This window comes from Notothenia coriiceps, unplaced genomic scaffold, assembly GCF_000735185.1.
Source record: "Notothenia coriiceps isolate Sejong01 unplaced genomic scaffold, NC01 NC01_scaffold00008491, whole genome shotgun sequence".
NCBI lineage: Eukaryota > Metazoa > Chordata > Actinopteri > Perciformes > Nototheniidae > Notothenia > Notothenia coriiceps.
This window is the reverse complement of record NW_011341192.1, coordinates 42,299-56,212: the sequence shown is the minus strand read 5'-3', so window position 1 is coordinate 56,212 and position 13,914 is coordinate 42,299. Positions and strand designations below refer to the sequence as shown.

General features: G+C 37.3%; 1 protein-coding gene across 2 annotated transcripts in view; it reads left to right on the top strand.

Annotated features, from left to right (window-relative positions):
* The first annotated feature begins 251 nt into the window (after nucleotides 1–251).
* arhgap25 (Rho GTPase activating protein 25) overlaps nucleotides 252–13,914 on the top strand; it is a 20,126-nt gene continuing 6,463 nt past the window's right edge. The window contains exons 1-5 of one of the 2 annotated variants that reach the window (XM_010770180.1): nucleotides 252–584; nucleotides 4,888–5,111; nucleotides 7,198–7,285; nucleotides 9,414–9,527; nucleotides 10,356–10,560. In XM_010770180.1, the coding sequence (XP_010768482.1) occupies nucleotides 521–584; nucleotides 4,888–5,111; nucleotides 7,198–7,285; nucleotides 9,414–9,527; nucleotides 10,356–10,560 (695 nt within the window). In that variant the 5' untranslated portion in view covers nucleotides 252–520. The remainder of the gene's footprint in view (nucleotides 585–4,887; nucleotides 5,112–7,197; nucleotides 7,286–9,413; nucleotides 9,528–10,355; nucleotides 10,561–13,914) is intronic. The other variant, XM_010770181.1, reaches the window with a different exon arrangement.

The following is a 13,914-nucleotide window of genomic DNA, read 5'->3' as shown; positions in this document are numbered from 1 at the left end:
GTATTTCTACTTTTACGTCTTAGATTTTAAGATCTAAGTACTTCTTCCATCTCTTATTTCACCTTAAAATACACCTTACATTATGATTCTGCTGCAGCCTTAAAGGCGACACTGGGGGAGGCACAGCAAGAGGTAAAAAACATTTCCTTTCTGAGACACTCGTGGTTTCTTTTGTGTGACACCATCGAACATTTGTCATTTATTAAAAAAAAAGTCCCCACTACTGTTACATGAATCCTGGGGCCCTGCAGCTTTTACTGAATCAGCCTGGGAGGCATTTATACAGACACTATGAGAACAAGTATGAACATGGAAGTAAAGGCAGCATGAAGGGAGGTGTTTAGCTTAAAAAAAGAAGAAGAAGAAGAAGACAGATTAACACACAGGAAGTAGGAAGTGTGATCTGTTAGATACAGTAGCCACATTGTGTGTGTGTGTGTGTGTGTGTGTGTGTGTGTGTGTGCTCCGTTGGGGTTTATGTGTGAAATGAAATGCTGACCTCTGGTTTAAGTTAAGGACAATGTCTCTGAAACTCCGACGCAACTGGGACTTCAGCACCTTCAAGGCTGAGACAGCTCGCATAGGTAAGCCTGGTGATGCGTCCACTGACTCCACTGTGGGTGCAGCACTGTCACACTTCACTTTTTTGGCACTTCACACATGTTTCTTTATTATTCCTAATTTTGCATCACATAGATATTGTACAGAGGATTTTTTAAAACATGCTTAACAGTTTATTTGTAATGTTTTACAGCAGTGGATAGTAACTAAGAAAGTTTGCTCAATTACTGCACTTTAAGAACAATTTTTAGGTACTTTACTTGAGTATTTCCATTTCCTGCCACTATATACTTCTTGTTACCTACAATTTAGAGGCACATATTACACTTGTTGCATGTGAGTTCACGGTTTATGCAGCACTAATGAGTTACCATGATATTGGTGTTTCATTTTCTTTATTATTCATAATTTTCTATCAAACAGATTTATTACTGACGTTTTTTGTGGTTTCAATATATACTAAACAGTTGATGTTGTTGTTTTCTTAGAGTGGTGGACAGTTTCATGTAACTTGAGTATTTCCATTTCCTGTTACGTTATACTTCTTCTTCTTCACTGCAATTCAGAGCCATATATTACACTTTGTACTTCACAATGTCTTTAGTTGCTTTGAAGATTTAGATTAATACAAAATATATTCAAACAATAATGTTTTACTAAATAAATTAAAACGTTATTGATCCCTCTGTGAAATGTTAGCTAACCGGCAGCATTATATAAGTGAAAACCTGCAGCATCAAAGTGATGAACACATTATAATGTAAAAATACAATGTACATTTTTCGGAAATGTGAAAAATAAGTAGTTTATTTTTGTACTTTAATTATGCTGTTATTCAGTAACCATAATGTGGATGAATATAAAATAGGTGTTTTGTTTAAAGAAAATCGTATTATAAGGTACTAAATCTCTGGTTTTTTGAGCATGTTGGTGGTTGCTTACCATGTGGTGATTGTAACCAGTGTGTTAACGGAGGCTTTCACTTTACATAAATCTCTGTCTTCCAAAATAGAATGAACAGTTTCTATATTAAAACATATCTTGACGTTCAAAAGGTTAAAGCAATGCATCACTTAAAAAAGAATATGTATATGACGATTCCTCACCGTGTGTTACCTTGAAATGTTGAAGAAATCTCCTTGGTGTTTTTAAGAATGAAGAAACTGAGAAAATTATTGTGAATTTAAGTAAATGGGAGCAGTTTTTTAAACCAATGCCAACACATCTATTTACAAACTCTCACTCAACCCATGCAGTAAAATCAAAGTCTCATTTGGTCAATCTTGCGTTAACAAGCATGACTTTTCAATAAAAATGTTTGAAACACTTCAAAAGTATAGTGCATGCACAAGTGTGAAACTGTTAAGGTGTCAGCGAAAGTGCATCTGTTTGAAAGTGAGTGATAGGACTGGATAAATAAGACTTTGAATTAGATTAAACAGATGTTTTGATAGTTTAGCTGTTGTTCAACGAGGTCCCTGTTAAGTTCCATTCATCAAGATTTCTCTTTAAGAATTCAATGACACACAGGGTTACTAATGGATACATAAATGATATTTTTTGAGCTGACGTGTCCCTTTTAGAGTACTTCCCTAAATCACCTTTACATAACAATTTAGTAGTGCAGTGGTTGATATGCATACGATGTGCAGTCGATACTATATATACAGTAAGTGTCTCTACAGATGTCTAGACTTCATAAAGCCATGCTTGTTTGCGTAGGGCGGCATCAGTGCAACGCGCCTGGTTTCCTCTCTCAGGCTCAGAGCACACAGCAGTTGCATCATTTAATAAAAGATGGTTGCCCATAAGTAGTGGCTGGATAAATATTCTTTCATGCAGTCCTGTCTTTGTACACTACCTGCATCATTTTCTCTGTAATCATTTTCACAATCAGTGGTATTTCAGCACTGTGGAAGGAAGTTGCTGCATGTACTATATATTTTTGATCTGCTCCATGTTGACTGACTATCAGGTGCTATTATGACCATGCTCTTAATTTAGTATGAAAGCATGACTTCCTGGAAAGCGGGCGACCCCCCTCCTGTTTTTTTGTTTGCCTTGACATGATTTGTTGACCCTAACTGTGACTGATTTTATTCTTTGAAGCTGCAGTGACGCAGGTTTTCAACAGGAAACTGATGCAAGAGCTCAGTTTCTGCAGAACTTTGTCTGTGTGTAACTGTGCCTCCATATATGTGATTATGTGTGTATGATGTGAGTGTGTGTATGATGTGTGCACAGTCATCCTTATGTTAGGATTTCGAAAGCACAAGCACACGTCTGTCAGTGTACAGGAATACTTGTTTAGTTTTTATGTATTTTAGCTTTTTTAACTTTTATAAACTCAAACACACATATAAAGATTTGAGAAATATCAATAACAAGTAATTACATTTAAAATAGTAACGTAATAAAGGACATCTATTTGAAGGTGTGTGCTGCACTATACTTTACTACAACAACTACTACTACTATTACTACTGCTGCTGTTGCTGCTGGAATAATATTACATTTACCCTCTTGAATTTAATGTCTGTCATTGAATGTAGACACTGATAAGGAAAAGAAAAAGCAGATTAAATGTGTTTATTATACATCCCCAAAAAATAGGAAATAAAAAAAGGCAGTCCATGTGTTTACCAAACTGATGTTCACAAAAAATAAAATAAAAGTCACGTAAATCAATTAAAGTAAATAAAGAAAAATAAAGAACATTTTATTTAATTAAAAACATTTACAAGTAAAAGAAAATACAAGATTAATAAAAAAAATAACAATAATAATAATATAAAAAAAGAAAACATTAAATTAAAAAAAATAGATAATAATAGTAATAAACTTTATTTATATAGCACCTTTCTTGCAAGATGCAGCCTAAATTGATGTACAGGAAACAAACAGAGTTATATCACAGAAGCATGTGATGACATATGTATCCATTTATTTTGTAAATCAGACGTTTCCAATAGGGCTATAAGGGCCTCGGTGCCTCAGTATTACACACTAACAATATTGTGCTTGATTTATGAAATCCCGCCCTGTACGCCCAACTTTACAAGGGAATTTATAACCATGAAATCTAATGAAATTTCACATTTCTTAAGTTTTATGAAAAGCCTCCACTCTATGAATATGTAACTCTTCTGTCCTGAGTCTTGCATTTTAAGTCCTGTTAATAGCAGTCCCTGAACACATCTTTGTGGTGCTGTTGAGGCCCGTTTAAAGGAGTTGTGGGTGTGGTGTGAAATCTCTCTCTACGTGTGAGCTTCAGGGTTCCTCAACAGCCTTTTAACTTTCCACTACTCAGGGGAGGTGACGCTATTAAAATGAGACCAAAGGTCCCTCAGAGCTCTAGGTGGAGGCCTTCAAAGTGCGGCCGGCCATCCGGCGTTGATGTGGCAGCTTCCTGTTTCCCCCGGAGCGGCCCTTCTTCTTCTCTTCTCCTCTGTCATCTTGAGTAACAAGACACGGTGAATTTAAGAACAACTGAGCGAGTGGGCTGAATCATGATCAAGATATCTGTGTGGTCCTCAGTCCTGCGTGTGACTCTGTCTCTCTGAGCCACGTAGACCTCCGCCTTTCATCCCTCCATTAAAGCATCAGGGTCAATCTCAAATAAACTGAAGGGGGACAAGTGTCCACGAAGAGTGACCTTAAAAAACTCTAATCCTAAACATTTATATTTCTGGGCCTGTATTTAGAGGGAACTCTGGGCATAACTGACTATAATATCCATATATTTGTATTCGTGTATGGTCACCAGAGGCTAAGGGGTTGTTGTTGTTGCTTTCGTTTGCGTAGACATATAGAGCAGGTCCTCTTCCATGTTGCACCATGTTGAAAGTATTATTTCCCCCCAGATAACAACAAAGTGTTAGCTCTAACCTTTTGCAACTTTGTTTTCTTTCAATACACAACAATAATCATGCATTTGAAACAGTGGCCATAACATGTTTTTAAGAGACAGTGGCTGCACTGCCACTAAATTCCACACTGTGCAGTGTGAACTTTTAATCTCTGACCTTTCAGCATTTTATTGTTTGATGCTCAGTCTCTTGCAGACCACAGTGTTATTTCTGTTGAACAATCACAGCTGTATTCACGAACCTAGCACAGGAAAGTGGTCCACTCCTTTCAGCATGAAACCGTAAAGGTGGGTGAAAAAAATAATCTACAGCGCGCCGGTCTCTGAAACCTGATAGGCTGAAGCAGCCTCACTTCAGAAAAGAGGAAGTGCTTAGCTCCAGTTGAGCTGAGCGCTGATGTTTTGGTGTCGTTTCACAACACGCTGGCGATTGTTGTTCATGACACTTTTACCAACAGCTCTCTTGTGGTGTTTGGCAGCGCGATCCAGGAGTGTGACACCTGGAGAGGGAGGCCCAATACTGGGCTCCCCTAACTCCCCCAGGTCCATGGAGAGGCCCCTGAAGGCCGGCTGGCTGAAGAAGCAGCAGAGGTCTCTGGTGAAGAACTGGCAGCAGCGGTACTTTGTGCTGAGAGGAAGCACGCTGACCTACCACAAAGATGACAAGGAGACCACTGTGCAGGTGAGAATGAAGTCTATCTACAAAAACTGATATTCCAAAGTTTGAAAAGCTGAATTGCTTTTTTTATTTGGCACATAACACGATTTATTTGTAGGGTTAGGACTTTGTTAAAGACATTTCAACATCTTTATTACAATTGCTTTACATTCAGTGATGTGAAGATATAGAAAGTGCTAACCAGCATCATCTAAAGACACGTATTTAGTCCTCTAATGTTAGCACTTTTTGTCTTAAACATCAATATTATTTATAGACTATACATTTATAAAAAATGTGTCCTCAATAATTTCCATTCAACACCACAACCACTCTGCTGCCGTTTGCACACTTCCTGTACACAAAACAAACCCTCACAAGGTCTGCTTTTTTAAACTCTTTTATCTTATCATGTCATCAACCAAAATCTCTCAACAAAAAATGTTAATTTTTTCTTTACAAGTTGTGCAAAATGTTGACAAACTTTTAAGAAGGTGAAGCAAAGACAAACACTTGTTTCAGACTATTTCCCCTCTTTAATGGCCGTTGTTAGCGTTAGATATTTGTCAGATATCTGCTTCACTTACTTTTGGTTTAGAAAACCATCATAATTTATTTACATGGTTACTGCAGTCATAGTAAATATGACCTATGCAAAGGATAAAGTCTGCTGAAGTATGTCACATCTGAAACCAAATTCCTACGTAAGCAAATTGCCGTCACACATGTAATTTACGCCACGTTATTTGACGTTCAACAACAAAAATAGGCATCCTTATTTTTAACCAAACACATATCCTTTTCCTAGAATTTACCACACACTCTGACCACCTGAAGCGAAAGATTAGGAAACTGAAAACCTTTCACATTGTTGGATATGCAACTTCTCTCCTACTGGTGGGTGCAGTTTGCCCTTCTTGCAGCAATAGTACTAGCTAAAACAAAAAAGGTACAAATATTACATGTTTAAACCTCGAATAGACTAGTCCGACTTGCAAAGATTGCAAAACAAAACCCCTAAATCTGTAGACATACAGTAATACGATTTTGGTATCGGACGCACTTTGATTTCCCTACACTAGATGTTGTATTACACGTCCATTGTTGCATCTCAAGTTGCTAATTAGACTGTGAACAATGAGCAGTGCATGGAAAAGAAAGTGGTAGTTCATATTGGCAACACCAAAAACTCCAAAATATCTCTTGTTGACTCAAGATTGCAAAACCCCTACAAAAGGTAGCATGGTCAAATTATAAACCATATACATTTAAGAAGGCCTACCAAAATCCTCAGATGTAGTTCCTGTCTAGAGATGAGTGATAGTGAAACAGGAAGCCAGAAAAGCATCCTGGAAAACATGTTGAATAAAAAAATCGTAAACCCATGCAGGGACAATAATTAGTCATGTCCACTTTGGTCCTGTTTCTAAACAGAAATAAGGGTGTGGGGCAGTAGGGGGATAAAGAGGAAATAGGCTTCATAATGTGAAAAGGGAAATATACAGTATACAATGAATGTGCTGTAATTTAAACTGGGTATAGAGCACCAAAGTCATTATGAATTAGACTTGAGTCACTGTTTTGATGACCTTCAACATTACGTGATATCGAATAAATGACTACACACTTGGTAGTATTCCAATGTTTAAGAGTAATGGGGAGCGGATTTGTTGTTCATTTTTTATATTTATTCCACTGAATATCAAACAATTACATGAGATGTCATTCTTTGTGAACAGGTTAGATATTTTGGCTATTCATAAAACTATATAAAGGTATACCATGTGCTTTGTCTTTAAAAAGACCAGAATCTGCAAGTAAGCCTGCAAAGACGAGCAATATGAGTTGCCTCTGGATAATCTAGAAATTATAAAATATGATGTGGACCCTAATGGTAATGGATAAGCAGTTAGGATGGTCATGCATTTTTAAGTTTTGTAAACCAGCAAAAGCACAATGGTGTCACAATGAAAGAAACTGCTATACATGCAGGGAAAATACCTGCTGACATGGACTCTGATAACTCTGACAAATGAAAACTAACTCATATTAGTGGTTGGTTGTTAACTTCTCTTTTGAACATTTCACTAACGTAGTGTGTGTTCTCCAGGGAGTCATCCAGCTGCGGTTCAGTAAAGTTAATGAACTCCCTGCGAACCCTGATGACCCCGGGAAGTACATCTTCGAAATCATCCCACGTAAGCATGAAATCAACCTTTGAAAAAGATCATAACAGACTTTAAGATGCATTGTCTAGAGAGGGACCTCTATGCCTTGTGCCGTTGTCTTATTGTGGCATTACAGCAGAGACACATCCACGTGTATTATGTCATTAAGCATTAAGGATGTGTTTCTGTAATTAATTAAAAAGGTCTTATTGATGCTCACAACTACTTATATAGAGAATCAGAATACAAATTCCTTTATCCGTCCCGTCAGAAGGACATTTACATTGTTACAGCGAAATATAGAGAGAGACTAAGAAAATAGGTTGAAAAATGGGGCTTATAATACTTCATGACTACAAATACTCACCTCAACAATTAACTGCAGTAAAGACTCATAGTATGCTATAATAGTACATATGTTAACATAATGATAGTCTGAATTTGGTTTATTTCCAAAAAGGTTTTCACAAAAATGACATACATAAACACAGTAAGATTAATAGTAATAAATATAATAAAAAACATTAAGAACATTAAAAGGAAAGAAATATAATCTGAATTTGAAGACGGAGATCTGTTCAGATAACGATTACTTTTGTTCAGAAATGTGCAAAATTGGCAGAGGTGGATGAAGAACTTAGATGTTGTACTTAAGTAAAAATGCGACCATCCTGTATACTAAATCTTACATGAGTAAAAGTTAAAAAAAAGTATAGGCATCAAATTTGATTTGAAGTACTTATTGTGCGTCGTGTCCCATTTCAGAATCATAAATATTTATTGACTGGATTATTATTATTCATGCATTAACGTGTTCATCACTGCTGGTGAAGGTTAAGCTAATTTAATTACTTTATATACTGCTGCTCGATATCTTAAACTGAAATTATATATAATAGTTTATGTGTTAGTTTATTTATATTTTGTATAAACAAGTAATCCTAATATGTAAAGTAACTAGTAACACATCTTTTGGAATAAAAAGTACAATATGTCTAGGCTTCTAAAATGTAGTAGAGTAGCATGAAATATAAATACTTCAGTAAAGTACAAGTACCCAAACATCGTACTTACAGGTGGGGCATGTAATTTTGGAGAAACCAGCTCGAGTGCGTTAGAATTTGAAAATACACAGCCGGAACAAATCTGCCACTTCCTCACAGAGCCCCTCCTCCAACACACACAAACGCGCACATGACCAATGAGGGCACGAGATAAGTTTGTGCACAGATGGAAGGCTGACAGGCAGGTAGGCCATCCAGTTGCTTTAGCCTGGCCGGCTCAGATGATTGGTCGTGCTTTTTACAGTACACTACGGCTTCCACAGATGACATTTTTTTAATGGATTTTTTGTCAAAACACTTCGGATATTCATTGCTATCGGGATGTTAAGAGCATTCCATGGAATATAACAAAAAGTGTATCTCGAGCCGGTTTCTCAAACTTACCTACCCCACCTTTAAAGTACTGTACTTGAGTAAATCTACTTAATTACACCACTGAAAATTGGCTAGGGACATTTAAAAAGTATGAGTAAGTATAAGTAGGAGGAAGAGTTTGTAGTGAACAAAGTCACAAAATTGTGCTTTAATATAACATGTGGTGTGAATGGGAAGAGAAGGTATCAATGCATGTGTTAGTGTTATATATAAGACATTGAATTAGCACAACAACCACTTATGATGCAGCATAGGTTATTTTAACCGCATGAAAATGCCTTACTTAAGACCAACACACAAAACGTTATGATCAGCATTCAATACGATAGTCATACATTTTTACTTCAACAGATACAATTATAACTTATGTTACGTTTATAGTTTACTGTAAGACTGCAGCTGTTTATGAGCATTATAAATACATAAAAATTAACTTTGAATGCCCTCGTAATACACGTATAGTCTTCATAGAAATGTCCACTAAAGCTTGATTTGTATACCATCATTACTATAAATAATTACATGACATGTCTGTTTCTTGTGTCTGACAGCATGACTCTGCACTTTACCTGCGTAATGGAAAGTCAGAAACGACCACAAACTGATAACAATCTAGATCTTCTCTGAAAATCTTTATATAGATTACTGACAGGCGTGTGTGTGCCCGCTTTTTTGCTGTACTAAGATGCCATTTTCTAAAAGCAACCATGATTTCCCAGGTACGTCAGGAGACAGAGAGCGATGTCCCTATGTGTTCATGGCTAACTCTCAGAGTGATCTGGAGGAGTGGGTCCGCACCCTGCGCCGGGTCATTGGAGTACCAACAAGTGGAGGTTCAGTAAAAATGTATATTGTTATGCAAAACGCTGGAACTTTCTTTAGTCACAAGACTTTACCGTAAATGTAAGGATTATTTGGATATTTTCCTAAATTAGTGATGGATTTATTTGTTTTTGTTGCCTGGAGGTAAATGAGGAGATCGTTACCACTGCACAACAATGTGTAGCTGGAGTTAACAGCTGGAAACAGGGAATTACCCTGCTTTATAGCACCTCTTAGCTAAGCTCAGGATCAAAAAGGAAAGCCAGGAAGTCACTATCTCTGGCAAGAAATGGTCCAGCTCACGACCCCCCACAAAACCATGACGTTTAAAACGTGTTATGTAGAGATGAAACAAATATCATACGTCATTTGAATGAATACGCTTTAGCGATGCTTCTATGGGTCTAAATCTATTGTTACCTTGGTACACAGCTATGCTAGACATATCCGGTCTTTATGCTAAGCTACCGTAAAATTAGGAGTTAGGCATGATGGCTGTATCTTTAAGTAAATAAATACAAATAACTTCACTCTGGAAAATAAAGTGCACTTTTAGCCATTTAAAGGCACTGTTCTGTAGCAAACTCCTTCCTAATAATTAAGTATATCGTCTTCAAATGTTGTCAGCACTTTTTGAGTTGTTAAGTTGTACAGTACACTTTTGGAACTTTCGTGACTGAACGTCGGCGTTTTTGCCATGAAACAAGAAGCACATGTGAAATCTAGAATATTTTAAGAATATCTACATCTTTCAGATCAATCTCAAATTTGAAGGTGTAAAACGTTTTCTAATCTCATAATTTAAGTAGTCTAAGATGTAACTTAATACCCCTTTGCAGTGTTTGGAAAGGGCCTCATGGACATTGTCACATATGAGCAGCGATTTGGGCCTCACATGGTGCCGATCCTGGTCCAGAAGTGTGTGGAGTACATCAAGGAACACGGCCTGAATGAGGAGGGCATCTTCCGCCTGCCGGGTCAAGACAACGCAGTCAAACAGTTCAGAGACGCCTTTGACGCCGGAGAGAGGCCCTCCTTCCCCAGGTAAGAACAGACTGAATACAAAGATGTTGGACCATTTTGCTTCCATAATGTGTCTTCTTTGAGGCTAGTGGGAAGAACATCCACATGTGGGTGTTTATTTCACTAACTTAGTCTATTTGTGTCTTAGATACTACCTTAATTCACCAACAGTTGAAATAATAATGAGTTAAATAATGCCTAATTTGCATTTTTAAACATAAAGTAAAACTTAAAATACAAAAAGATTCTGTTTGTATATCAGTAATGACCTGGGGAAGTTTCATGGTGGTATCTATACAGTAGGTCACATATTGACCCTACTTTCCTGTAGTGTGTACAACATGAATTAATTTAACAATACCTATCGTCAAAGGCCGTTTTCTCAAACTGAGGTTGTTCTCATCCTTTTTCACCAGATATCTCCACTTCAGTAGAACAGACATACACCATACACCTTTGAAGTTTAATTTTCATCTATCTTCTGAAGGTTTTTACAAAGTGCTTTGTTCACATTTCACTCAGAGCCTGACTTATATAAAATGTTTTCCTTAATACATGTCGTAAATAGTGTTTTCAGACTCATGACCGTCATTTATGATTCATGGAGTGGTTAAAATGGATGGTTCACATTTGTGTTATAGAAATGAATGCATATTACCAGATATTTAATAAGATAATGCCTCATTTGCATATTTAAACATATAATTTCAGTATTTGTATAACAAAAAATAATGCCTTAGTAGTTAACTGACAAAGTAACATGGTGTTATATTAGTTAATCATTTAAAACATTTTAAGATTTCCACCTCAATATAACATTATTTGTATTATTGGAAGCCCCTAACCTTTACTGATATACACAAGTATATTTCAGTCGTGAATATATATTGTGTAGCATTTACTATATTTGTAATAGGGTTATTTGAGTTATGAAACAAACAGGAAATACTCAGCATAAAGTGGTTATCTTAAAACACTTGAAAGGGCACAATTTAAAGCGATCTTTAAAGCAGGTTGGCACATTTATGAGTTAAAAAGGTCATTACTATATAAGGAGAAAAAGTTCTAACCTCAATCGATCAGCATCAGCTTTTTTTTTCTTCTGAGAACACAAGGAGAGATGAGAGATGCAGAGCGTCTGATCTGAAGGCGACACCACATCCTGTTCAGTCACGCAGGAGGAAGCCTGTGTTACTCAACTTCTCAGAGAAAAGTTCATTAAAACATTCAAGCTTACATGTTTGTCTGCAATCTAGTATGAGCGCAGTCAAAAAGGCTGATGAAAGATCGTCAAACTGCAGGCCATAAATCTAACAGTGAACACAAGGTTAGGCGTTTTCCCCTCAAACTTTACTCTTGGAGCCCAAACAATGAAATTGAATCCATGCCTGTTGCTTAAGCCAAATATACAAAACTAAGCCAAGAGATCAGAAATGTCAAGAACTTCACAATCCTGGAGGACTTTGTAAAGACCGTGGATTGTACAACAACCCCATGTAAATGTTTACAAATCTGGTCAAGCAGGGAAAATAACTCTTAAACATGTTATATTTAAACGTTTAACGTAACATTCCCACATCAAAATGTATACATGTTAATGTTATATTTGTTTAGTTGTGTACTTACATTAACCCAATTGTTTCCCAAAATGTATAAACACAGAGACATGTGTAATTTTAACCAAAGTAAATGTGCTTTTCATTTGGTCTCCTTTAGGGGCATCATTTCCCCCTTTGAGTCTTGTTGCCTGCGAGAGGCTTTCATCAACTGACTTTTGACCCAGTTTTAAGACACATTTTTAACAAACACTTTTTAGATCTTAGCGTTTTTTGCCTCTACTTTTAACAGCATGAAATATTCTAGTCTTCTGACATCTGGACCATGAGGCTTTAGAGAAGCTGGGCTAATGTTAGCAGCACCCACATGGCATTGGAGAAACCCTTATTTTTACAGTAACATTTGATTCAGCTGGCTCATAGGTTTTGGACAGGCCTCTGTGGATAATTAGACTAGGTTAGGTCTTGTGAAGCTGAGAGAACGTTAGCGGTAGCTGGCAGGCAGCCCTTCCTCCCCACAGTGTGTCTGCCAAACTGCCCTGGAGAAACAGATTTTCACACAAAACTACTATTCATTTGAATTTGTATTGGTTTTACCCCGTGGGGCTGTTTATTTTTAAGAGTAGAGTAGACTTCAGATAATAATTTGGTTCACATTCTGAATGATTAAAGGACCCTTTACAGGAGAGCCTATCTGCAGTGACGACAATGATGGCAAAGACCGCAACTTCCAATGGCTTTAGGCCCCGGCCACACGAGGACGAAAACGGTCGTTTGCGTTACTGTTTAGTGTCATATAGACCGTTCGGCCACACGAGGACGACCGAATATGACAGTAAACAACTGCGGAAACGATAACGGGTCCCAAGGTGGATAGAAACGGCATACGCAACGCTCTGGGGGGTCCAACGGCTCCGTGTGTGCGCCCTATACGATCATTTTCTGATAATGATGACACAATAGCCCCGCCTCTCCCCACCTCTGCTGCTCACCCCCGCGTCAAAGTAAACTGCACACTGAATTCAGATTATTTCTCTTTCTCTCGATATGGACATAAATGCGAGTGAAGTCTAATCTGACAGGACGGAGACACGCAGCTCTGCTCACCTGCAGCTCCTCCCGCTGTGATGCAGCGGTGAACGGAGCAAAACACACACTTCAAGTCAGATCATCACCCTTAGCTATTTTAATTACCTCTCAATCTACCTAAACTAGTTATACATTTGTTTATTTTTACTGCCGGGTCACTCATTAGCCTACTGGATCAGCTGCTGCTTGAGACAGACACTGACGCTGTCCGAAGAGAGGGAGGAAAAAGAGAGGCTCCGTGTATTTTTATTATTATATTATATAGAGTCGTTATTCATTTGTTTTTAAAGCTCAATAAATAGCAAAGAAGATCTTTGACTGGCACTTTTATAATTTTGTCCGGAAGATTAAAACTTTAATACACGTTGACTGGCGAAAAACTCTGCCCGGTTCCCAAACACTAGATGACTCACCCGCGCTGCTGGCCAATGGAGACCGACGTTGCCACTTGGCCGCCATCTTGCTACAGGCAGTTCTCTCATTCATAACATTATGGTTTACTATTTAAATAACCATAGCTTGCTCAATTTTCAAACAATTTTCAAACGTTTTGGTTTTTTATAAACATCAAAGATGTAGTTATGATACTGCATACTTATAATCATGGACTTTCATATGAAAATAACATTAATCAGATAAAGCAATAGCTATACACACACACACAAGGTATTTATATTAAATATTTGCCGGTGTATATATTTCCATTTATTTTATTATATTGTTAATATTT